The sequence below is a fragment of the Poecilia formosa genome, unplaced genomic scaffold (genome assembly GCF_000485575.1).
Source record: "Poecilia formosa unplaced genomic scaffold, Poecilia_formosa-5.1.2 Scaffold377, whole genome shotgun sequence".
Lineage (NCBI taxonomy): Eukaryota > Metazoa > Chordata > Actinopteri > Cyprinodontiformes > Poeciliidae > Poecilia > Poecilia formosa.
In genome coordinates this window covers 89098-115917 of record NW_006800316.1, presented here as the reverse complement: position 1 = coordinate 115917, position 26820 = coordinate 89098, and the positions used below count along the sequence as shown (strand labels likewise).

The 26820-nt window shown below is 38.3% G+C and overlaps 1 protein-coding gene across 1 annotated transcript; it reads right to left on the bottom strand.

Moving 5' to 3' along the window:
- Positions 1-7712: 7712 nt before the first annotated feature.
- LOC103154258 (paired box protein Pax-7-like) lies at positions 7713-26790 on the bottom strand. The gene is made up of 10 exons (XM_016662537.1): positions 26752-26790; positions 26081-26153; positions 25275-25510; positions 25035-25164; positions 24816-24941; positions 17927-18126; positions 17164-17323; positions 15557-15747; positions 13777-14044; positions 7713-8251 (listed from the first exon to the last, which is right to left on the bottom strand). Exons 1-10 carry the CDS (start codon positions 26788-26790, stop codon positions 8136-8138), a joined length of 1539 nt encoding a protein of 512 aa, XP_016518023.1. The 3' UTR covers positions 7713-8135.
- Between the last annotated feature and the right edge of the window lie 30 nt (positions 26791-26820).

Sequence of the window (26820 nt, the reverse complement as noted above, 5' to 3'; positions counted from 1 at the left end):
GCTAATCACAAAATAATAAAAAAGACATGGTTCTCCTGCCATAGTCACGCCTTCGCCCTGGAATGCTGTGAGAGGACGGTTTAGTCTACATCTGAGGAGTAAAGCTTTTCTTCTTCCTGCATGATGCTGGTGTGAGAGTGAGAACCAGTGAGCGAGGATAGCGTTGTAGGGGATCAGAGCTGCTTTGGGTTTCCAGTTCTGTCTCTTTGATCCGTATCCCCAGGCCTGCCTGCCTGCCTGCCTCTCTAACTCAGGCCTCTGCTTGTGATTCCTGACAACTGTCAGCGTGAGATAAGGAGGTGGAAAGGGAGCCGAGTGTGTGAAGGGGGGCAGCCCCTTTCTCCAACCCAAGGCCCCATCTACCCCACACGATGTAGCTTCACAAAACACACTTATGTATTTAATAATAATCATTGTTTTATTTTTTTTTACAAAATGTCCTGAATTATTTGCAAGAAATTAAAGCAAATACAGTCCTGAACGTTGGAAAATAAAGACTTCTGAAGGATGGGCAGATGACAATGTGCCTCCTTTTGTGGAGGAGAAAAGGGTCTGCTTTCATTTTCAGCTGCTGTTAAATGTTGCAGAAATAAGCTTTTAGACTGGGCAGCTTGTCAGCTGGCATAGTTCAGTTTCAACATATCCAAAAGGATAAGCAAACATTTAGATTTTTCCTTTAACCAAAAATAGAACCCTATGGTTTGTTGAAAATTACAAATAGCCTGGAAATATAAAAGCTGCTTTAGTGGGGGGGAAAAAAAGGAAAACATTTTTTTTTTTCTCAAAATTCGGACCTGAAATGTTTCCTCTCAATTCTCCGTTGGTAAATTTAAACTTAAATTCTGATTACAGTTTTTTAAATAGTTTTACCCGCCGTATCCTTTTAGCCAGTGATAGTTTTCTGTCACTGCTGACTGCTAATGTTCCATTTTGTATTCTGTTTCTAAATTACATGGCACAATATTTAAGTTTAATCAAAATGTGTTTCATTATGATTTAACTGCACAAAGATTATCAGCAGTCTGGCTGTGTTAATCTGTCCTATTCACATTTTTTTTGCCTGCAGTTTCTTAAAAATGCAGCAAACATAATCTGCACGACCTTATAGGCATCAAGACAACAGTGCTGGGCCATAAACGTATGGTGCACTGGAATCAATCTGAATACAATTACTGGAGGATATTTCTCATCTATTTTTTAAAATAAATACTTTGTTAATGTTCCAAATATTTTTATAAGCGGTCTCTTGTGTGGATCCTTCTCACCCTAGTGAAGCATTTTTGCATGTCTGTTTCCACCTGTTTGTTCTAATGTGTTAAATGTAGATGCAGAAACAAACTGGGTCATGTTTAATAAACCATATAGGCGGTAAGTAAATCCATCCACCTCTGAGTAGTTTACTCTCCCTGATGATCAGCACACAGTGTTCACACCCCTTAAATTTTTCCATATTTTTGCAAATAAAAAACTGAAAAGTGTGGTGTGTAAAAGTATTCATCCCCCAGAGTCAAGAGTTTTAAGAATTACATTCAAGGGAAAGTATTGTGCAAAATCAACTTTTTTTTTTAGCTCTACATCGTGCTATAATGTTATTCCCTCATCAGCAACATACCTGGAGTGATGCCTTGAATCTTTCATGCATGTTTGTAAAAAATTCTTGAATCTCATGTAGCGGTCCAAAACATCTGCTTGGACCTGGCACCACCTTTGAGATGCAGCTCCTCCCCGGAGCTGAAGTTTCCAAGCTTCAGTGCTTCAGCCTCACAGATTAGCCCTCCACTAAGACTGCCCCACTCAGCTCCTTCAGACTAGCCAGCAGCAGTCAGCAAACACCGGGTGAAACTGTGCAACTTCTGAGCTCAATTCAGGAGCTTCTTCTCAGTGCAACGCTTGTAAAAACGTTGTTAACCAGTTAATGGAGGAGCCATGATGTGATGACTTTCTGAAGGCGGAGTTTCAAAAAGAGTAGGAGTTTTTAAAGAGACAGATGCCCAATTTCAAGGCATTAAATTAGGAAGTAAATTTTGAATCTAACACTAACACCAAAGAAATACATTAAAACTAGAGTAACTGAGAATAACTAGAAACAGAAATAAACATAACTAGGAGCAATAAGAAGAACTGAACTAAAGTAAAACAGAAACAGGACTGATACAAAAACACATAAATGAACAAAACCCAAACAAAACCCCCCAGATCCCAACAAGGTCTTGATGTGGCCCAAAGATGAAAGTGAATGTGTGACACCCCTGTGTTAGAGAGTTAATCCTGTATATTTCTTTCAGTATAATTTAGGTTTGCAACCTACATAGATTATTAAATGACCTTGCATGCTTCATTGTACTGTTTAGATACTTCACTTTCTTCTCTTGCTCAGCACATACATCACTGCAACTTACCCACACACCGCTAAGTCCTTGGAGCCACACATAGATAAGAAGGGCACACACACACACACACACACACACACGCACACACACACACAAGGAAACTCCTTACAGGGAGCAGCTCAGGAATAGATAAAAACCAGTCGCCCTTCTTCTCCTGCACTTCTCTTGGTCTCATCCTTTAGAAGAACTTAGCAGCAGCCTTTCGCTGCAGAGATGAAGGTATTTAAATCAGCTAATCTACCACAGCAGTGGTAGACTGCGGTATTTAATCTACCTGGTAGCTAATCGACTACAGCAATAACGTATGTATTAATAATCGCTCAATTGCATTGTAGTTTTTGATGCATATGCTCAATATGAGGGACTGTTGTAAAGTTGCCACAGGCCAATGTCTTGACTATCAATCTGTAGTCTTTACTCAGATGTTATTTATTTTGATCAATAAGGGCAATAAATCGAACACAAAAAATTGGTCATGGGGCCAAATTTTGAAAAATGAGGTGTACAAAAGAATTCAGATGTATAAAACAGGGTACTAGCCTGATTATTCCACTCTGATTACAAAAACATTTCACTATTACGTATTATAGTAGTATGTGGTGAAAACAGAAATGGACACTTTTCATTACTCATTCAGCAATTGTGGACAATTTTAATATTACTTGTAAGTAGTACCCCTCCAGCAGTTGTGTTTTTATTAGTGTTGATGGCAATCAGTGTAATTTTAAAATACATAAATAAAAAGTAATAAAAAAAAGAGATCGTTATTGGGAAAATTCATGTGTGTGAAAGACAAATGGAAGCGCGCAGATTTTCACAAAGGTAAAAACAAAGCATACAAAATCATAAAATGGACACTAATACAAATTGGTATTTGCAGTTTTACATTTATTTTTTGCTTCATAAAAAACAGTTGTTACTTTTAAATAACAGATGTGGTATTTTGAAAACTATATAAATGCATTCATTACACTTACCTAATGTGGTGGTTGGAAGTGATTTTTTTAAACCAGATTTGACCCAGTTTGCAACTCTAAACCTGGACAAACTGATTCAAATAATTTAGCTTCATCAGGAACAAACAGGTCTACAGTCATATTCATCCTTCACATACTCAGAGATTTGAGCTTCTTTACTTTCAGTCACTGCAGAACCTCCTCTCATATTCTTCTGTCTCCTTCTCAATGATCTTATAAACACTGATTGATGTGCATCCAAACCTTAATGAACTATCAATAACAGTAACTATGGATACACGAGCTCCTACAGTTCAGCCTGAGTATGTCAGTAATGAATCTTTAGATGGGACTGTTTAATTACTGCCAGTGCCTCTTCATACTCGTGTAAGGCACAAATTATGCATTCTTTTTTCCTGCAGACACCTGTCACTCTAACCTGTTTTGCACTGATGTTGGCTGCTCTCCACATCATATACTTACCCTTGACTCAGTAAGTATTTCAGAATAACTCAAAAGTTATAGACCAGGTACAACAGGATCTGAGGTGAGTGAAAAATGAATTAGCTGGAGGCAGGAAATGAGCAAAAATAGTTCTTATTTTGTAGAAAATTATCAAATAAAATACAGTTTAACCACAACGGTAACAAGAGTGGATGGTCAAAATCAAAACCTCAGTCCTACAGAGCTCAGTGTTTCAGTTTGTCCTTTCAGTCGTTTATCAAAATGTGTTTTTCAGTTCAGTTTTTTTCTCCGTTCAGTGGTTCGTATTGTTAAAACCTGGATTTTAACAATAATCCATTCATTTTATTTTATATAAATAAAATCTAGCCTAGATGAGGTATCAATATGGACAGAGCAACGGACAACCGTCTCTCCATCTCGTGCTCCCATCAGCAAGACAACTCAAAGTTTTGTCCACAGTGTGTCCACAGCCTGATGCTTCCTTTTTCAAAGTGCATCAGAGACAGAATTCAGAATTAAAGTTAGGAAGAAAAGATCACACCTCCTCTTCAAACCAGAAATAAAGTTACAAAGAGAGGATTGCACTTCCTCTTTTTAAAATAAAAGGTTTTTCCAACTAAAAGAGTGCAAGAGCATTGATATAAATAAAACAGGGGGAAAAAAGGAAGGTTAACTCTTCTGGGATACGTCTCTTTAATGTCAGAATTTATATCCAGTTGTACAAAACAAGTATTTATTTATTTTCCTATCAATCAAATATTAAATAAACTAGAGATTAATTTAGTATAAATTTAGGGATGGTTCTTGCTGATGACCGTACTTCTTTCTTTACTTAAGAAATAAATTATTTAAATAAAAAAAATAAAAAACTTCTTCACAAAATGGGAAAACTGGCACAGAATTAAAAATTTCTTCAGTTGCACACAAATGTAATACATTTATATAGCAAAGAATATTGATATTACTCTACTGAGTTACTCTAAGGTTTGCAATTTAAGAGAATGTTGAATTAACACTGGAATAACTCATTGTCTTTTCCTCCTGATGTTATTTCATGTGAATGTTGATCACTATGTAACAAAAGAACAGTATGTTTTCAACACAATCACAGTTTGCAACATTTACATTTCCCAGTGTTGTGGTCAAGACCACCTAACCCGAGACCAAGACAAGACCAAGACCAGAATGTATTGAGACCGAGACAAGACCAAGACTTTTAGGGTCTGAGACCAAGTCAAGACCAAGACCGAGGAAAGTTGAGACCGAGTCAAGACCAAGACCAGCGCCCCGCGCTATATGACACGATAAAATGTGAAATATGATAAAAATTGCTTCTCAAACTGATCTGAAAGATCCGTATTCCCATAAAAGATCTAGATATTAAATACTTTTTTAATATCTATTTTTTTTTCTCCTTTGCTTCCATCTCTGTGCTACAATCTGTAGTGGTCTGGTGCCATCCCTAAAAAGATAACGCCCTGGGCATTTGCCTATATTGCTCATGTCAGAAACCACCACTCTGTGCCAATTAACAAAGCAATTGAGGCAATGCCCAGATGGCAAATAACGCTCAACTATGAACACTGACCAAGGAGCAACAAACAAGAAGTAACCATGCACAAGGCGCTCATCATGACCGTTTTCACCCTCCCTGCTACATGAAGCCAGGTAGTCTGACACCATGGCACACATTACAGCTGCCACTTTGAACAAAAACAATCAAAGAACAATGTGCATGCTCTGCGTGCTCTTTCATTCTTGTGTTTTATTTGTTAATTAAAAAAATATCAATGTACATAAATAAAATAATGATATGTACTGCAGTGTATGCAGAGCATTACAAGAACAAAGAAGAGTGCTCTGTCAGGTCAGCATACGCTGTCAGATCGTCATACGCTTAGAACGAACTCATGGCTATATCTGTCAGACACGTCATTACCATATCATTTTATTTAATTAGCAACATAGAATCATGACGTAGATCATCATATACTTTGTTATTAATAGCTGTATGGCATCCTAACTTAGCGGTTAAGTAAGTAGGTTAATGAGTTTTACATGGGCGTGTGTTGTAGTTTACTGCAGCTGCAGCTAGACTCTGCTTTAAATACACTTTGAAACCACGACAACGCATGTATATCTATATAGTTATCAGTGGTGGGAAGTAAGAAAGTACAAGTACTTCGTTACTGTACTTAAGTACAATTTTCGTGTATCTGTTCTTTACTGAAGTAGATTTAATAATGGGTACTTTCTACTTTTACTCCACTACATTTTACAGTAAGTATCTGTACTTTCTACTTCACTACATTTCTACAAAACCGTTGCATTACTCGTTACATCCAAGTCCCGTTGCACTTTTTGTCCGTTAAAATGTGACGTTCAGGGACTTAAGGTGGCGCCGTAAAATCCAAGCAATAACGTGACTTACGTGTCTGGTCTCTTGTCACACATCGCCTCCCCCTTTACTCGCATGCGGAGCTCCAGACATGCGCAGTGGTTTCCTCTGAGCGGGAGAAGATGTCTGTCTGATCATCAGTAATATAATAGCGCTGCATAAATCATAAGATATGGCGACATGTAAAATCAGCAGCGCTTCGCTTTCACAGACGGTGGGTACTTCGTCCAACTTTTAGCGTCACTTGGAAGGAAAGCTTAAAGAAAGGTAAGATCCGTGGACGTGATGCTAGCAAAGCTAGCTGTACGGAGACACATGTTGCATCTGGATGAAAAAAAGTTGTCACTTATGCGCTGAATTATTGTGTGGAGGTGTTGACTGAGGTGTCACATTTATGGGACCAAAGTGCAATATAGTGATATGACATTCAGGAATGATCCGATTCTTCTGGACGGATCTTTACTAAGGTTGATAGGACTGAAGCCTCACTGAGAGACGTTCTGTGTTCTTGTAATGCTGTACGTACACTGCTATTATTTTATATATATATATATATAAAATTGGCGAATAAATAAAACAAGAGCATGCTCATTGCTCTTTGTTTTCGTCACCTGTCATGGTGGCAGACTTTGCAGCGGGAGGGAGGATGAAAACAGTCACGGTGCTCCTTCTGCTTGGTTACTTCTTGCTTATTGCCCCTTGGACAGTGTTCATAGTTGAGCGTTATTTACCGTTAATTGCTATGTTTAATGGTGCAGACAGTTGTGATTTCTGACATTGGCAATATGGGCAACCTCCCATGTTGTTATTTTCTTTAGGGATGGCAGGTGACCTCTGCAGATTGTGTCACAGAGATGAAAGCAAAAAAGAGTTTGAATTGATACTGAGTACTTTCTCCACCACTGATAGTTATCATTGAAAACAATTTAATGACTTATTTTCGTCAGAACTTACTGCATATGGTGAACTGACAACTCCTCTGACTGTCGGACTTCTTAATGCGCATGCGCAGGCCTGGTACTCACTGCATGTATGCTATTCTGACAGTGTATGGTAGGTAATCTGAGAACAACGGTGTGCTGTTAGATCAGCATACGTTGTCAGATAGTCATACGCTTAGCTCAGACATGTATACGCTGTCATTGCCATATGATTTTATTTAATCAGCAACATAGAATCATGACGTAGATCATCATATACTTTGTTATTAATAGCTGTATGGCATCCTAACTTAGCGGTTAAGTAAGTAGGTTAATGAGTTTTACATGGGCGTGTGTTGTAGTTTGCTGCAGCTAGACTCTGCTTTAAATACACTTTGAAACCACAACAACGCATGTATATCTATCTAATTATCATATTATGAACAATTTAATGACTTATTTTTGTCATAACTTCTTGCCTGTACTGAACTGACAACTCCACTGATGGTGGGACTTCTAAATGCGCATGCGCGGGCATGCTACTCACTGCATGTATGCTATCCTGACAGCGTATGGCTATCTAATGACAGTATGCTGTACGTTTAGTGATATTTTCACAGTTGCGGTTTTGACTGGTCTTGAAATAAAATGCTGAGTCCTCAGCGTCTGAGACCGAGACCGTCAAAAATGGTCTCGAGACCAAGACCGATCTCGAGTACTACAACACTGATATTTCCCTAAAGGACCAAACAAGACAAACATAGCTATTTAATACAAATGTAGAACAGTAGAGCTGCGTTGGTGCCCCATGAACCACCACGGAAAGTCCAAACTCACCAGACCACGTACCAAACATTTACTGGAAGAGATATTTCAAGAGGTGTTGTGGCTCTTCGTCTGCAGGAAAAACACTCGCATTGTCGGAAAACCTCTGTGTGAGTTTTGTGTTGCAGCAGGAGTCACAGGGGCTGCTGGTGGCTAGATCTGCTGCTGTTTGTTTACAGTATTAGTAGGCCTGGCCAGTACTGACATGCAGCATTCCCAGCACAGCTGAGTGATTGGTCAACTTCATCTTGTGCTGGCTGAAGAGGCTAATGTTCTTTGCCAAGTAATCCACAGCAGCTGGGAACAGAGAGGTGACAAAATAGAAAATTAAAAGACAAATTATTTTCATATTTTGTGTGTTAAACTGGGACAATTTCAAGTATTCTTTGTACACTTTAAGCATATGGCTGTTTGTTTTATTGACATGCTTGATGAGTAAAAATTAAGTGTACCGTTTTGTGAAAGAGTTACGTTTAAATTGTATTTTGAATGTATTCTGAATTCATAGACCTTAGACTTTTGAAATCCTAGTATTGAGATGACTGTATGCTCTGTTATACTTTGGTTTCCTATAATTAGTAAGGAAGTACTTTTTAGCTACTATCCTTTATTACTTTGTGCATTATATGCTTCACTACACACTACAGTACTGCAGTAAATATATTAAATACCATTACACTGAAGGTTGAAGGGCCTACTCAACATATTCTCCAGGTGAAAAAAAATACTTTTGTATTAAATATAGTCACATAGTCAAGAGTACATTGGCAATATACTAACACAGAGTTGTACTAACTGTCAATAATAAAAGTTTACAGACAATATGCTTATAAAAATTAGCATATTGTCTGTATAGGTACCTCTAAAGTGCACCTATTTATAGGTGCACTTTAGAGGAAATATGAAAAATATTTCACCAAATATGAATTAAAAATATTGGTTTAATTCAATGTCACAGGATTTCAGCATTATTCCAGACAAACTGACATTTCTCCTTCCAGTGAGGAACAATGAAAGAACATTCCCATTCAACTGCACTTTACAGAAACCTACAAAAAAGAACAGTAGAGCAACTAAACAGAGAAAGCATTTGTATTGTGAGAGTAAAGAAAAAAAGTATAATTTACAATTTAAGGACGTTGTGGAATTGCTATTTATGTGGCATCAAAATAACTGATGATAATTGGGACTGGATGCCTGGGGTGAAAAAAACATTTCAGGGTGTCTTTTTTGCCTGTATGTGTATATGGGAGAAGTAGAAAAACTATCAGCAATATAAAATCTGTTGATGCTGACATGAACTATAAAGTGTAGGTTACCAATTTAGAGACTTAAGAGGGACAAACTACCTTAAAAGCTTTCCATTCATCCATTAGCTAACACATACAGTACATCCTTGCAGGGTGGTGAGGAGGACTGGTGTCCATCTCCAGCAGTCAACAGGTGAGAGGCGGGGTTCACCCTGGACAGGTCACCAGTCCATCAGAGGGTGAAAGTTAGCAATGAATAAAATGTATGAAAGAGAAATGTTAGATTAACAAGGGGAATACATTCTCTTCCAATTATTTTCAAATCTAGATGTTTATTAAGCACTTAGTGTTGGGAACACACCAGTTTTAAATGCAGCCATAATCCTGAGTAGCTAACTGCTAAAGAAAAACAAACATGTCTTCCATCAGGAAGACGATGTGGAGGTTCGTCCTCAGAGCTGGTTGGTGATCTGGTGGAGCCAGAGCCTCTTCCGAGACAGGAAAGTCTTTAGGTTTTCTAATTCCTGATCCCTCTGGCTTCCTCTTTCATCTTCATTTGCTTAGACTGCAAAAGTATGTTGAAGATAAAAACAACGATGAACGAGTTAGAACAACAACCACACAATATCAAAGTCTAATTGATATACTGAGCTTAATTAAATCCAGGTTAAATTTATGTAGAAAACTAACTTAAGTCGCAACAAACAGCCTCCATGCAGTTGTAACATTAAATTGATTGTTATGACAATAATCATAATGAAAGCTGTGAAATACCTGAAACAAACTTAATTTTGTTTCTATATATACTGCACTGTTTATAATTACAGATGACAATAGTTTATTTGAGAAATATTTATTTTAGATGAATAAACTATGCAATAAGAACACTTTAGGCTGTTTGATTTTTTATAAATTTCAATAGACTATTGTCATGGATATTGCCATGTTCATTACACTGCAATGGATTCTGGGTAAATGACGTATGTCATGCCCGATTGTGCATGCTCCATCGAGCCAAAACAGCAAAGAGTAACATTAAGTCTTTTCAGTTTGAACCGGAGCAAGTTGGCATTGATGGCAATGTAGAAATCACAAGTGCTAATGAAGATGAGGAGGACCAAATGAAGGAAGAAGAAAGAGTGCTTGTGCTGCTGCCAGCTTCAGCTTCATAAATGAAATAATGATTGACGCGTACCTCTGGTCGTATTGTGTGATCCGGTAAGTACTTCTGTCCGGGTCTGGTCTTCGGTCTGGTGTCAGTTCTGTGGTTTCACATTCAGTACCAGTGGCAATAACATTGTTATGATTTAAGAGCTTTCACTTCTGCCTGCCTCTGAAGTAAGTGTCTCCCAGTGTCTTTTGCTCGCTAGCCAGTGGTGAGGTTTAGGCGCTTTGTGGATGCAAACTGTCGGTGAAACATTTGTTCTTAGCTTGCAAGGGTAGCAACCATCAGTTAGATCATCCTTCATCAATTTTGCTCGTAAAAATAACTCAGTCTTCTGGAGAGAAATGTTGAGAGCACAAATGTAGGTGTTTTGGAAGTTCTTTCCCACTGCGCTCTTCTTTTGGTTTTTTCATGTTGGAAGCAGAGCAGACTCATAACTATTTTTTTTTTTAAATTACAGCCAACAGCGATGCAGCATTGCACTGTATAAATTTACACCAGTCAAATGCAACTTGATAAAAAAACAACTTAGGAAGTTAGTCTTCCTGTGTTTACTAAACTCTTCTGTTCCTGTTCCTTCCTTTGATCCAACTGTGTCATAAACCCAGCATGCATTGTGCAGTCAGAAAAGTGGCAACCCCCATGGTGAGAAATGTAACGAAAGATATAAAATTTTTTAAAAGTAAGTACATGTTTTTATTTATCAAAAACATAATTTCTTTAGTTAATAGGATAATTACAACACATTTAGGCCAACATGTTCAACTAATCATGGATCCATTTAAGCAAACTTACCACCAACACTTTAACAGCCTTCATTCCTTTGGGTTCTTTTCGTGACCTACATTTTATTTCCATCCAGTTGTTGTCCTGTTTTATTGGCTAAATATATTACGCATATAAATATATGGATCCCTAAGTGTGTGTGTGTGTGTATATATATATATATATATATACACATACATTTTTGTTATTTCTCTGTTATCTTGATAAAATTGTTATCCAAGATCTCTATTATGAGTATTCAAACAGTGAACTGAATACAAGCTAGCATTTCTGCCATCAGTTTTAGCACTTTACTCTGACATGTGACCTTTGCTATAAAGAAGTACAGTAGAGATCAGAGTCCACAGGAGTAAAATAACTGACATGTACGTAAGTGTAAACACATTATATCTCAGAGGCAGGGACTATCTATTTGCCTCCTCACAGAGGATTTAAGGGATAAACCTGGCTGGCAGGAAAAACATTCTCTTAAAGGGTTCCTGTCACTAAGCCCTTCCGCAAATCGCCTCCCCCCTTACCTCCCACCCCCACCTTCGTTGTCCCAATCCCTCTTCCCACACACACAAATATTGCTCCCCACCAGCTCTTTAGGTAAATGGCATCTTGGCAGATAGTCCTGCCCATGAATATATGTTATTTATTTTTAACTTCTTAGGAAAGGTGTGACATTTTCTTTCTGTTCACATGAGGATCTGAACTGTCAGATGCTGCCTATCTCCTCCCAGACGCCCAAACATACACAGATCCTGTAATATCACCACTGTCACTCGTTCTGTCTGAGAAGGCATCACCAGCTGAACCAGGGAGGAGCAACGTCAATAACTTAGTAAATATTTGTTGAGAATTAATACCAGCTACCAGAAAAAATGGTTTTCTGTGTGAGCTTAACTGCTTACTGCTTCTGTCAAACCTTCTCGTCTTGTTTCTGTACAGTTTAAAGCACTGTTACATTGAATATCATGCAAAAGTAGTGTGCTAATATAATAATTGTTTTAAAAATACTTTATACCAAACCATAGAAACAATACTGGAGAAATTGTGTACTTCTCCACTAGCTGGGGGCTGTTACTGATCCAGAAGTTTAAATGTCTTAGCATCATGTTTACAGGTGATGTCCCATTTGCCTGTCTGCAGCTGGTTTTCTTGTTGGTACCAAACCCACTGTCATGTAAACACAGCAGCGCTGTGAGAACAATGTTCTTTGATTTCTCCAGTGCATTTAACACAAGTCAGCATCTTTATCAGAAACCCCAGAAGATAAAAGTGGAAGCTCCAAAAATCACCTGGATCAATGAGAACCTGACAAACATCACCACAATGTGAGAGTGAAAGGTCAACTGTTTAAACAGGTGGTCAGCAGCACAGGTGCACCACAGGGCACTGCACGCTTGCAATTCATTTTCACTGTAAAATTCAGATTTCCTGTACAGTCCATAAACACGCTGAATCAACAAGCTGAATACAGAACTGAGACAGAGATAATGCTGCCATTAGCTAATCGTTTTTCCTCTTCTGTTATTAATGTTTTACTTTTGTGAACATCATAAACCTACATGCTTGTTGTTTCTTGTTCTGAGCCCAGTTCTGGTTCTGCTGGGAGTTTTTCCTCTCCACTGTCGCTACATACATGCTCCATATTAGGGATTGCTGTAAGCGATCCATAAGCAACATAAGCGAGCGACTGTGGCTGTGTTTGTCTGGGAGGCGTGAATGCTGCAAGTCAATAACTCAATTCAGTCCATGGGTTTCCTCAGATAGGAACTTTTAAACCTGCTTTGAATAATTCATTGAAGTACTGTACTAACGTGTTGATAACTGGGATCAACTGGAATGTATTTATTATTGAATTGAAAGGATTGCTTTTTCATCAAGTACCTTGAAATGACATCTACAAAGTGGAGTTATATAAATAAACTGAATCAAATTGAATTTTCAAGAACTGAGGTTACGTGTGAGAACTGAGTTTGTCATTTTTAAAATCCATTTATTACCAGCCCTTGAACAAACACAGATAATTTCCTTAAATCGGTTGTATGTAACTTTAACAAAAATATGTTTTTCCATATTTGTTAAAAGTGTTGTCATGTTATGACAGTATAATATGAGACAGTTAATCTGTGAATTGTTCGAGTTTCTTCACCTCCTCCCTGAGCTGCTATTGCAGTCTACAAAAATGCACTTCTCCCAGTCAAAAATTACCAATCGGAGCCAGAAGGAAGGTTTTACCACTGCCATTTGATCTTGTATACACTGACCAATAGGGTGATGGTAGAGGAACAACTTTCCAGAAAAAACGTTTATCTGCCCTCCTTAGTGACCATGCTAACTAGCCTGAGCATTCATGGCTGACTCCAATGAGGTGAACCAGCTGTAAAATAGCAGAGAGGAAGAGGGAGGATCTGAGCAGCACATACACAAAGTGTTTGGCAGCAGCACATTTCTACAGATGACAGCAGGACCATAGAACAAGACAGAGAACTCGAATCTTTCCACAGATCATTGTTCTCATATTATACTGTACAGCAACAGCTTAAACAAACACATAAAAAACACATTTTTAAAATAAAAGTTTCATACTGCAGCTTTAAAAGCTTTAACAGGTGTAATAAAATAACACTCACTCTGACCATACTGACTGTACTGGTAGCTGGCGGCTGTCACAACTGGGTCCATGCTGTAGCTGGTGGTGCCGTATGTGGTTGGGGAGTAAGATTCGGATGAATGAAAGCTGTCCGCCATCTTAACAGAGACCTCAGCTGACTGTTGACTGCCACTGGCTGCCATGATATTGGATAAAGAAGAGTCCAAATACCTTGGGCGAGGTGACAATGAGAAGTCATGGTGTGGCTTTGAGGAAACACGACATGAATTACTCATGATGCTCATAACCTGCAAAGAGAAAAAAGAGGTGCTTCAAGATCGTCATTAAGCTTTTTATATCAAGGTGTAGGAATTACCTACTGTATTATTACCAAACAATATTACCACACACAGCAAAATTCGCAAGTTAAGTGGGGTCTTCAGGTTAATTTTATTTTTGGAATTGGTAAAAGAAATTGCTGATTGTATCAAGTCAATAACATGCAGCATTTAGACAAGCATGTAGCATGGATTACATTAAATCATTGACTTTGCAATTAGCCCTTGCATTTTATGACAGCAGAAAGGAAAACGTCCCTTTAACAGGAAGAAACCTTCAGTGGGTTCATTGGGATCGCTTGTCTGCCTCCATCAGCTGGGTTTCGAGAAGACAGAGAAGATATGCAGGAATAAAAACCAGAAGCACTGATTCAGTAGCGCATTCTATGTCAAAGGAAAAAATGTTAATAGCAATAGCAGCTCCTTTTGTGACTTCATCTAGGAGAAAATCACAGCTCTGATCCAGTTTTAAAGCTCATATGACAAGAGACCAAAGAGCCCATATAGTTAGTTGCTACAAAAGTTTAGTCACTAGTGGTGTCCATGAAAGAGACAGGGTTAATGCTGACAAATGGCACCAAGTATCATGTAAAGAACGCAAACATGAAGTTATTAGCATTCAAGTTAACGCTGTCATAAAAAATACACTGTATTGCTAAAAGTATTCGCTCATATGCTCAAGTATTGACTCACATTTGAAGTATTGATACACAACATTTTGCATGCCTAGATGCTTAATTTTATGCACCTGTGGCCATAGAAGTGATTGAAACATCTGATTGTGATCATTTGAATGGGTGAGCAAATACTTTTGGCGACATAGTGTAGCATATGGCCTGGTAGCTTTTACCAAACACAAATACACAGAACAAGATAAGACAGCCCCTTTCCTATTAACCTATTGACCTAAATGTTGCTGTTCTTTATTATATTTTTCACCTACAGAGGCTGCCATTGTTTTCAACTGCACAATGTATGCCAGGCCGCAGGCTAAGTGGGGACAGGCTCAGCCTGACATCACTCTTGTTAGTGATGTCATGAGAGGAGAACACAGTCAAAACATAAATCTAATAGTGATAAGGAATAAACTAAGCATATCGAAACCACAACAGACCAGTGGTCTCATTTAAAAAGGAAGGAAAATGTAGAAAATGTAGATTTGTAAAACCATGCGTACACACCAGCACGCAGTTTTCCTTAATAGATCACAACTGTACCTCAAACTGACTTGAAATAAAGTTTACACTCCACCACCAGTATTTCAGGAGGCATTCTCCACAGATGAGATGGGTGCTAGTATTATTAGATCGCACCTCCTCTGTACTCTGGGGGTAGCAACATAGAGACATGTAGCAACCAATGCCCCTCACCAGATTGAGGCAATTCCTCTGAATAAAATGTAGTTTCCTGTAAGTTGTTAAAAACATATGTACACATACTTAATGAGACCGAGCTAATCAGTAATAACCCAAAAGGTCTTACCTGTTGTGAAAGTCCACTGTTAACGGGATTGCTCTGAGCTGCAGAGCTCACAAAGGAATCAGAATAACTGGAGAACCCGTTGCAGTTGGAGGAAAGAACATAGGCAGGACTGCTGTCCGCACTGGACAGACCCATTTGGTGCACCGTGGATGGAGGCAGAGGTTGTGGACGATGAACTGCATCATCATTCTCTGAAAACAATCATGCAACAATGTGTGTATAAGCAACTCAAGTTATTCGTAAGGCAAAAACATCTATGTAGCTATTTCCCAGTTTTAAATAAGGAAAGATTTGAACGTTTTATCTGGCTTTCTACTTCCACTATGTAAATATAGAAACACTAGATATATTGCTGGGTTATACTTTGAAAGAGTTACTCTTTAAATATGGAGTGTGAAGCTGGTAGCAGCGAGCTGAACTGTGCTTGCTTTAAACTCCAAATCCAATACCCACTCTCTCCTGGACATGGCTATTGGCTGCCTGAGCTTTAAAACTGAGAACTGTTAGCTGTGTCCCTCTCTTCTTCACCCACCCACCTCTGCCCCTCTGATGTTGGTCTTCCACCACTGGAGTCTCTACCCCTCCCACCACCCCCTGCTCCGACAGCAGACAGATAAATATTTCCCGTATCCTCAAGTCCAAAACTTGACAGGTATGGAGCTTTTTAATGCTGATATTATCTCTACATTTTTAAACATAGAAGGTCCTCCAGGATTGGTGGTTCTTTGCTTTCTTTGTGAATACTGTATCTTCTCACACCCCATGTCATTCTCATGCCAGGTTCAGCTTTAAGATTCTTCCTGTTAAAAGGGAGTTGAAAGGTTACAGCAAAGTCAATGTAATTGACTGTCCACAGTCTCTGCACTATTGCTACATGCTCATCCAGGAGCAGTGAATGCTGCTGGTCAGTGACTCAATGCAATCTCCTGGGCTTCCTTAGACAGAAAACTCTTTAGCCAATTAGAATAAGGCAGAGATTTTGACTGCGTTGTTTTAAAACTTAAATGAATTCGCTATGTCACACAAACAAAATATATTCAGTTGCCAAAGCAGAGAAAAGTATGTGGAAATGAAGAGTCAACAAAAATCAGCTGAAGATGAGCCTTGCAAATAGAAACTCTGCTCAATGAGACAAACTACATATCTTTGTTGAACAACAACTTCATGAAAAATCAGTTCTACTTATAGATGCTCAGTTAAAATTGAATTTACTTTGTTTATTTTTGGCTGAACCTGTCAATAATCCATCCATATGGTCCCAAAAGTTTCACTGTGAGTGTTAGATTAAGACAACCTAATATGTTTTAATATTTAATGGTTTAATAACACAACAAAGATTGTAAACGACTTTCCAGTTTTGCACAGATTTCTTCCAGCACCAGGACTTCCCAGACAAACCAAAAGTCTGGGAACCGAGTTCATTCTTTCAATTTGCTGACCCCTTTAAATTATTCAGAATATTGACAGATTGAAATCAGAGCAAAACGATGAAAAACCCTAAATGTCCCCACATATCCTAAGGCAAACAGAAAAAAAGAATATCACAGTGTAGAAAAGAACCGGCGTCTACAGAAAGAACGAGTGATGACATTTGATGTGTGCTTTACCATGGGACAGAGAAGAATAGCCTGATTCTGAGAGCTGATATGTTGAAAATGTCGACACTCCTGTTGAAGAAAATCCACTGGGCAAGAGATTGTTGAATGGTGCTAGTTGACTGGCTCCTGCTTGCTTGCGCCACCTGGCTCTGCGGTTGCTAAACCACACCTTCAAAACAAGAACATTTGAAAGAATGAATGTGTGTTGAATATCTGGTGAACTATGCTTTGGGTTATGACGGTTCCAATCCCACACCAGCTTGAGTGTTTTCACTTAAGATATTTAGCTCTAATATACCTTTGAAAGGCTGTTCATGCACACATTTTAAATATATTTGTTACATGACTTTTAATCTAAAACTAAGACTTTACGTGTTTAATAATCTAAAACAACTTACACTTTAAACCATATAAAATACATATAACCATTGTTTTACTGTGTGTGAGACGGATTACTGATCAGAAATAGATCTCTCACAGTTTTCATGGTTTTTAGAGACAATCAACTTATCCGCCAGCACAACTTTATCACCTCAGGGTTATTTGGTGGTTTCACACTCTCAAAAATGTACCTTTGTTTGATCGAAAGCAGCTCTGATTATATATTTTCTATTTCAATGGAGCTGAATGAGAATTTGCATGTGTGAAATGAATCTGTTTTCAGGTGAATATAGGGGAACAAGCTTCATTTGCTTTTATGTGGTTCTGCCCGTCTTGACTCATCCCACACAACACGGCCCCATCTGAAGCCCTGGATGTGTCTGTGTTTTACCTGAACCCTGGCCTCAGTCAGTCGGGTCCGCTGGGCCAGTTCCTCTCTGGTATAAATGTCAGGATAGTGTGTTCTTTCAAAAGCCTTTTCTAACTCCTCAAGCTGCTCTGCGGTGAAGGTGGTCCGACTTCTGCGCTTCTTCCTTCTAAGCGGGAGATCAGGTTCCGATTCCACATCTGACACATCTTCCATTTGGCTTCCTGAAACCAGCGAAAAGACAATTGGACTTATTTAATATTCCTGTTTAAATCTGTGAGATTTATATTTAGGTTTACAGCCCATCTCCCTTATTTTGTTTAAAATGTGAACTTCAACTTAATACCTGAAACCCTAAATAATGCTATAACCTGAACTATGATTTGTTCCAGGACAGCTGACCAAATCTCAGGAGTGTTACTTTATGAATCCAGAGACAATTTTGTCCAGAAAATATCCAAAGTTATTTAAGTTAACATTATCCGTCCATCCATAATCATACACTCTTGTCTCCAGTGGGGTCAGGAGGGTCAGTGGTAAGAGGCGGGGTGCATCCTGGACAGGTCGCCTGCCCACTGCAGAAGTTAACATTATTTTTATTTAAAAATAAAAATTTTACATAAACATTTATTTAAAATAGCAACTTTAAATAAATAAATTTAAAAAAATATATAAAATATTATGGGGTGGTAAGAGGGGGGCAGGGATTTTTTCAGGGGTGTCATATATATATACACTGCTCAAAAAATAAAGGGAACATTTCACTTTAATTTTGTGTGTGGCTCCAAATCCAGGCCTCCATTGGTTAATAAATTTGATTTCCATTGATGATTTTTGTGTGATTTTGTTGTCAGCACATTCAACTTTGTACAGAACAAAGTATTCAATGAGAATATTTCATTCATTCAGATCTAGGATGTGTTATTTGAGTGTTCCCTTTATTTTTTTGAGCAGTGTATATTTATACAGCAGTAGGTGTCAGGTTACATTGTGTTGCATTCAATGTTATCGGATAAAAAGAAATTCACGCGCTTAATGTCCGATTTCCCATAACTATTGAATTCATAGTCGCCAGCTGGGGTGGCAAAAGGGGTGGCAAAGCTCTCATTTGGGGTGGCCACCTCAGTAGATCCGCCCCTGCTCAAGAGACAGTGGAGATTGTTCAGCATCCTGCCATACAAATGTGCCTAAATTAGATAAAATAAGCTCATTTTTATCGATAGTCCCTCTGGTAGTTAAAACAAGCCTCACTTCTAAAAATACACAGAGTCTGTAGTAACTTTTACTTGCATTTAAACCAATACTTCTTTTATTAATTAACTTAAACCGTCTCGTGTTTCCAAACTAAATGCAACACTTCTGAAAAGATGTGGTCAAATGATTTTTGGGATCTTTTGCTGTTACTGGTACATAAACCTGCGTGCTCCAACAACGGGCCGTGGATTCTTTGTTGCTCGTATCTGAATAGAAGCGACAAAACTCAACAGTTTTCTCAATGCCCTGGTGTAGATATTTAAAGGAAGGAGATTACAAATGCTGGCCAGCCGACGCATCTGAGAAGAGAAGCATTTCTCTCCCCGTTTTGCTGTTGTCTAGTCGAATCATGTCAAGTTGCGGGAGTCTGTGCAGAGCCATTCATGCTTCTGTCTTAAAGGAACAATAGGGCCCCTTTGCAAACTGTCAGCCTTCTTTCATGGAGTGTGCAGCATGTACTGTTTCAGTAAACAATTCAGAGTGGTTCATCAGCTCTTTCAGTGCAGACACAAAGGAATGACCGGCTACATTTTTTTCTTATCTCTTTTTTTCCCTTGCAGCAGCTGCTTGTGTGTTTGCAGAACCATATGTGAAAAAAAGATATTCCAACTTTCATGTTCACATGCTTGTTTTCTATATTTACCTGACATCAGATTGGTTGAAAATGCAGAGCGGTTCGTTTTAATTATCGATTTTGGTAATAAGCTCCACAATCATTTTATTGAGATTATCATTAAGCAATATGCCTTCCGAACATCTTTTGATGGTTACAAGGAATGACACTGGTAAGCATGCTGTATTTGTAGACTGAATAAGGGCTGCGATGTGGTGGAGAGGGAGGGAGGGAGCAAAGTGGTACCGAGCCGTGCCGCTGCAGCCGATGGAGAAATTCAACTGCACAAGAACTGGTCGACCAGCAGAGAGTCGGTTTTAGGCTAATTAATGCAGAACTAAGAGAATTCCACAAAAATGTCAAAATTTGTAGAAAAACAAAAAGATAGAATCCTAAATAACCTATTTAGACAGTTTATCAGCAAAAAAAGTCGACTTGAGGGTGAGCTTTGCTATAAATAAATTATAAAATTAAAGGACTGAAAATAAAAGTCAATACTTGTGTTTTATTCACCCAGTTTTTATAAAATCTGTAAAAATGTTCATTTTAATTCAATCATGCTAAAAGTAAATTTCTAAAATACAAAATGTGATGTATTTATGTGTTTAAAAATGAATTTTGTTTTTCAAATGAAATTATAAGTTAAGCATAAATTAGAAGAGCATATGGTATATCATATCCAACACATAATGCATATATACAAAAACATCAGAATGCTGCTTTTCTCCTTTCTTTAGAATTAAAATAGGAATATTCGCTTTATTTCCTGGAACTGCTGCACTGAATATTGCTGCTCTTCTCTCTGCTGAGGTTCAACAGTGACCCAGTTTCAGAATCTAATGCATCCCTGTCTCCTAAACAGCCTAATCTTACAACAACCTACCTTATTTTGGAGTAGGTAGACATAGATAATCTAAAACAAATTGTTAAAGTGCTAATAAAAACAGGAATTAACGTTTTTTTTTTTACTTCATTGTCAGATGGACTCTAATAGTTCACTGGGTGGACAAGCTGTTTGGTAAGAAAACCTTGGGTTAGATTGGGTAGGCATAGCTTTGTCCTGTTTTCATCCATACATTCACTACTGGACAGGCTTATTCATGTGGGGCTTGCTAATTTATGAAATTATATATGTGATTTTTTTTTTATTTATTTATTTTGATTGTTTGTTTTGCTTTATATTGGCCAGCAGCAAAAAGTTCACTTGCAAAAAAAAAAAAAAAGAGGCAAGAGGCAGGTTGTCAGTCCATCACAGAATTAACCTTATATAGTCATGCTTTTTTTAACAACCCATGCAGAGAGAACATATAAATTCCATTCAGAAATACTCAAGGCCAAGATTTGATCTCAGGCCTTCTGGCTGAACTGTAGCCCTGTGTCCTGTGTTGCTTCTATTATAACTGTAATCACTTTATGACTTCTCCTAAAATGTGCATGTAAAATCAAGAACAATTTAAATTAGTACTTAAATAATTTTGCCTGTTTTGTGTCAGACGTTGTCTGGAATCTGGCTAACATGTAGTGTTAATGTCAGTGGAAAAAAAACACCAAACATGCTTTGACATGATATAATTTGAAAACAGCACTAATAATTTGAAAACAGTTAAAATTATTAGTGCTGAAAAAAAAAAAAAAAACAAACCTCTCAATGCTTCACACTGTTTTTTGTCCACCACTTTTTTTTTGAGTATATTCATTAAGACGAGGATTTTTGGTGCAAGCTAGGGGACGGGGGCAGGAAGGGGAAATTAATCCCACTTTAATAAACTGATACACAGCCCCGACCAATGCTGGGATGATTGTGTTATCAGCCTCCAAACATTTGGGCCCTTATTTCAACCTGCTCAAATGTGAAGATGGTGTGGAGTGTTTGTGCCTGGGGAAAATTATTTTTAATAGCTACAACTTGCCATTGAACGTGGATGCTTGTTTCTTTGCCCTATATGCCATTTGTGCCACATGTACGTACATATTTCTACATTCACCCAAGCTGAACTTGAGAACCAAGGCATGTGTTGTCACTCATGTATGCAAAGAATATTCTAACTGCATCTCAACTTCAAAAGACAATTTCCATCTTTATGAATTATGTCCCAAAAATATTTATCAACATCAAATAAAAGGCTGCTTTCCAGAGGTTAGGCTTCAACATGTTACCAAGGAATTTCAGATCAATCTACACCATTTAGTTTTATAAGTGTAATTACATGTAAACACACACACTCGTATATACATATATGTATATTTATTTTTATTCATGTACATGGGTTGTATCTTATTTCTGAGAATGTGTAATAAAATTCAAACACATTTTTGAGATTTTTTCTTCAAACTGAGATAAAACATTAACTGATATGAAGGATTCAGTGAAGCATCTCCAATCATTTGGATCTTTTTTTTTTTGTTCTCCAAGTTATTTTTGATATCAAAGTGATCCCATATATAACTAATTTATATCCTTCACATAGCAGATTTTATTCTGGTGCTTAAAAAATATTTGATTGGTTTGTTTGTAACAAGGGGAAACAGTCAGAACTCTTTAATTTCACCTTTTTAATTTCACCTTAAACTAACTCTTAACATTTTCTACAGAAACATCACATCAGATTTACACAATAAAATCTGAATTCAAAACGTGCTGTGCGCCCGAGACGGATGACAGTGAAAAGAAATAAAGGGCTCAGTTTAATCTGCTTTAAAGCCTTTGAACGTAGAACATGTGCATGGGAATGAGAGAGTGAGAGCTGATAGGGGATAAATGTATTGGAGCTATTACACCTTCTCCTGTACAATTGCCTATTCATTACACTCTAGTTTCATTACCAGTTGTAATAGGCTCAGTCGTCAAATTATTAAAACTTAAGACCCAGATGACAGGAAGACAGGAACCAAACAGGAAAATATTCTCCAGTGTGTGCAAAGGAGGAGCCAGGCTCAGAAATAATAAAGAATATTTTTCACGCAATAAGAGGAAAGTGTGTTTTAATATCAGTCTATTAACATTTTGAATTTAGCTAATTGCAAGCCTACCATTCCAATTGCAGGTCTGCTAGGTTGGATCATCATGCCCTACTTCTTCTTCTTCTTCCTCAGACATTAGAAAAGCTCCTGCTCTGCTCCTAACAGGCCGCTGAGGCCCCCCGCCATGTGCCAGTGATCTAATTCAATCTGACTGCAGCCAGCAGTCACCCATCTGCTTTGCTGTCGGCAGAACATTTAACCATCACCAGGGGACCCAGATCCACTTTAGCGATTCCACAATATAAATAATTAAGCGCCTGCTGGGAAAACACCGAACCCAGTGCGACAAAGCTGCCCGAACCCAATTTGTCGACAGTTTATCANTTTTGGTGCAAGCTAGGGGAGTGGGGGTGGGGGGAAGGAAGGGGAAATTAAACCCACTTTAATAAACTGATACACAGCCCCAGACCAATGCTGGGATGATTGTGTTATCAACCTCCAAACATTTGGGCCCTTATTTCAACCTGTTCAAATGTGAAGATGGTGTGGAGTGTTTGTGCCTGGGGAAAATTACTTTTAACAACTTGCCACTGAACATGGATGCTTGTTTCTTTGCCCTATATGCCATTTGTGCCACATGTACGTACCAATCCTTGCTGTACACATATTTCTACATTCACCCAAGCTGAACTTGAGAACCAAGGCATGTGTTGTCACTCACGTATGCAAAGAATATTCTAACTGCATCTCAACTTCAAAAGACAATTTCCATCATTATGAATTATGTCCCAAAAATATTTATCAACATCAAATAAAAGGCTGCTTTCTAGAGGTTAGGCTTCAATATGTTACCAAGGAATTTCAGATCAATCAATACCATTTAGTTTTATCAGTGTAATTACATGTAAACACACACACTTGTATATACATATATGTATAATTATTTGTTTTCATGTACATGGGTTGTATCTTATTTCTGAGAATGTGTAATAAAATTCAAACACATTTTTGAGAGTTTTTCCTCAAACTGAGATAAAACATTAACTGATATGAAGGATTCAGTGAAGCATCTCCAGTCATTTGGATCTTTTTTTTTGTTCTCTTTGTTATTTTTGATATCGAAGTGATGCCATATATAACTAATTTATATCCTTCACATAGCAGATTTTATTCTGGTGCTTAAAAAAATATTTGATTGGTTTGTTTGTAACTAGGGGAATCAGTCAGAACTCTTTAATTTCACCTTTTTAATTTCACCTTAACATTTTAGGAGCTTAACTTTAAGAGCTTACAGAAACATCACATCAGATTTACACAATAAAATCTGAATTCAAAACGTGCTGTGCGCCCGAGACGGATGACAGTGAAAAGAAATAAAGGGCTCAGTTTAATCTGCTTTAAAGCCTTTGAACGTAGAACATGTGCATGGGAATGAGAGAGTGAGAGCTGATAGGGGATAAATGTATTGGTGCTATTACACCTTCTCCTGTACAATTGCCTATTCATTACACTCTAGTTTCATTACCAGTTGTAATAGGATCAGTTGTCAAATTATTAAAACTTAAGACCCAGATGACAGGAAGACAGGAACCAAACAGGAAAATATTCTCTAGTGTGTGCAAAGGAGGAGCCAGGCTCAGAAATAATAAAGAATATTTTTCACGCAATAAGAGGAAAGTGTGTTTTAATATCAGTCTATTAACATTTTGAATTTAGCTAATTGCAAGCCTACCATTCCAATTGCAGGTCTGCTAGGTTGGATCATCATGCCCTACTTCTTCTTCTTCTTTCTCAGACATTAGGAAAGCTCCTGCTCCTAACAGGCCGCTGAGGCCCCCCGCCATGTGTCAGTGATCTAATTCAATCTGACTGCAGCCAGCAGTCACCCATCTGCTTTGCTGTCGGGAGAACATTTAACCATCACCAGGGGACCCAGATCCACTTTAGCGATTCCACAATATAAATAATTAAGCGCCTGCTGGGAAAACACCGAACCCAGTGCGACAAAGCTGCCCGAACCCAATTTGTCGACAGTTTATCACTTTAGAACAGAGCAGCCGACGGTCTGAAAGCAGTCGCTCCTACCTTTGCCGCCCAGAATGCCGTCTATGCTGTGTTTGTTTCTTTTTTCTGCGTCTTCGTCCCTTCTGTCACATTCGTCCTCATCCTTTTTCCCAAATCGATTTCGAAGCACGCGGCTGATGGAACTCACTGCAGTTGGTCCAGGCGTGATTAGAAAAATAGATCCCTACGGTCATATTATCAATAATAATAAATAATAATAATAATAATAATAATAATAACCTGAAGGGACTGTGCCTCTGTCACACACTCCGTCTTTCAGCAGCTTGTCCCGTATTTCCCAGCTGAACATCCCGGGGTTGTCGTGCTTGTACTCCTCTATCCGCGTCTCCACTTCAGACGTAGATAACTGCTGCAGGACCTCGCGCAAATTGAGATGCACACTTATGCATGTTGTTCACAAACACGCGCGCGCTCACACACACATGCGCGCACACACACACGTTTATCAAGTTGTCTCACCCTGGACTTGCTGCCACCGATGGCTCCAGGTCGGATTGAACCCGTCTCCTGAAACCGGCAGAGAATCTTAGAGACGCAGCCGTGAGAGACGCGCAGCTGCCGGGAGATGACACAGGGCCGGACCCCTTGGTGGGCCATCTCCACTATCTTGTGCCGGATGTGGTTTGGTAGAGGCCGGCCGTTAATGAAAACACCTCCCAGCTGATTGACCCGTCCCTGCCCGAGAGCAGTGGATACTGCTGGCACACATGAAGGTTTTTTTTTTTTTTTTTTAAGAATATATTAATTATGCTACTGTGTTATAATTGTGTAAATCTTTTTTCTTTCTTTAATGCTTTGTTGAAACTGAATTAAAAGATGTAGAAGATCTCTTTTCGTCTTCATTGGGCTACTCGTTTCAGATATCGAAGTTAACGACCTTCCGGTTTTTCGTACATAAATTCAATGTGATTAAAGCGGCCACTGAATATTCAGTTATCATAGATCGTTTAGCAAACAACAACAAAAACAAACAAACAGAAAAAAAACACACAAAAAACTGAATTTTACCCTCGAAATAAATTGAATACAGTTTTTATGACCAGTTCCAAAAATATCACCCCGAAAACTTAACAACAACAACAATAATAATAATAATTTATGATTATAATAGCAATAAAACAGATTCAGTCTGAGAAGGCGGTGTTTCAAATAATTCAAGCATATTAACCTTTCTTTTATTTAATTTCATTTATTTATCTATAAATAAAATAGCTGAACTCCAGCCCGCCTCTCTCTGGGCCCTCTACCAAAGCAGTGAAGCTCACCTTCCAGCGGGAGTCCAGTGCGCTGGTAGTTCTGTCTGTCTGGGAATGTGGGACCATTCCTGGTAACGAAGATCTTTCATGCAAAACAAGAATGGACTTGACAAGAATGGGAGGGGGGAGAGAAGGATGGGGCTTGAAGGGGACGATCCAATTAAAGAGCAGGGGTGTCTCTTGATATCCAACACATTCTCACTCCCAACTCGTCACATATTGACGTTTTGTCAGGTGCCCTGGCGTCACATGACTTGAAGGGCTCTCATTGAATGCTGTACCGTTCCCGAAGCGACCGATACTAACGACTTAGGAACAAATAAGATGACGTGTCTATTCTATTTTTTAAAAAACCTTTATTTACAATTTATGTCCTAGTTTGAACAGGATATTAAGAATATTTACTATAAATACATGTCAGACGTATCGGTCATAAAGCTTTAATTCGGTATTTAAAAATAACTCAGTAAAATATAAAACCGGAGGGGTTTTGTTGTGGTTGTTAGCTTGATTTAAAAGCCTTAAAAAAAAAAAAAAACTATTTTTGAGTATGATATCAATGATTTGCACCAAATAAATTTAAGAAAAATTAAGGTGTGTTTTCGTTTGTGATTGCATGCAAACTGTTCTGTAAACATTTTAATATGTTTGATTGAAATAAAAATAAGGACGGATCCCACAAAAACCCCAGAAGAAGGAACGGTCGGGAACGCTTTCATACGAAGGCACACGGGCAGACGGAACCCAGC

What these genes read in the sequence shown, in the direction of transcription:
- LOC103154258 (XM_016662537.1), bottom strand. Translation starts at nt 26,790, where the DNA reads ATGAAAGCGTTCCCGACCGTTCCTTCTTCTGGGGTTTTT. An exon ending in TTCCTTCTTCTGGGGTTTTT is followed by an intron (nt 26,154 to 26,751) that starts GTGGGATCCGTC and finishes TTTGCATGAAAG; the next exon opens with ATCTTCGTTACCAGGAATGG. An exon ending in ACAGTGGACTTTCACAACAG is followed by an intron (nt 14,045 to 15,556) that starts GTAAGACCTTTT and finishes TTCTCTTTGCAG; the next exon opens with GTTATGAGCATCATGAGTAA.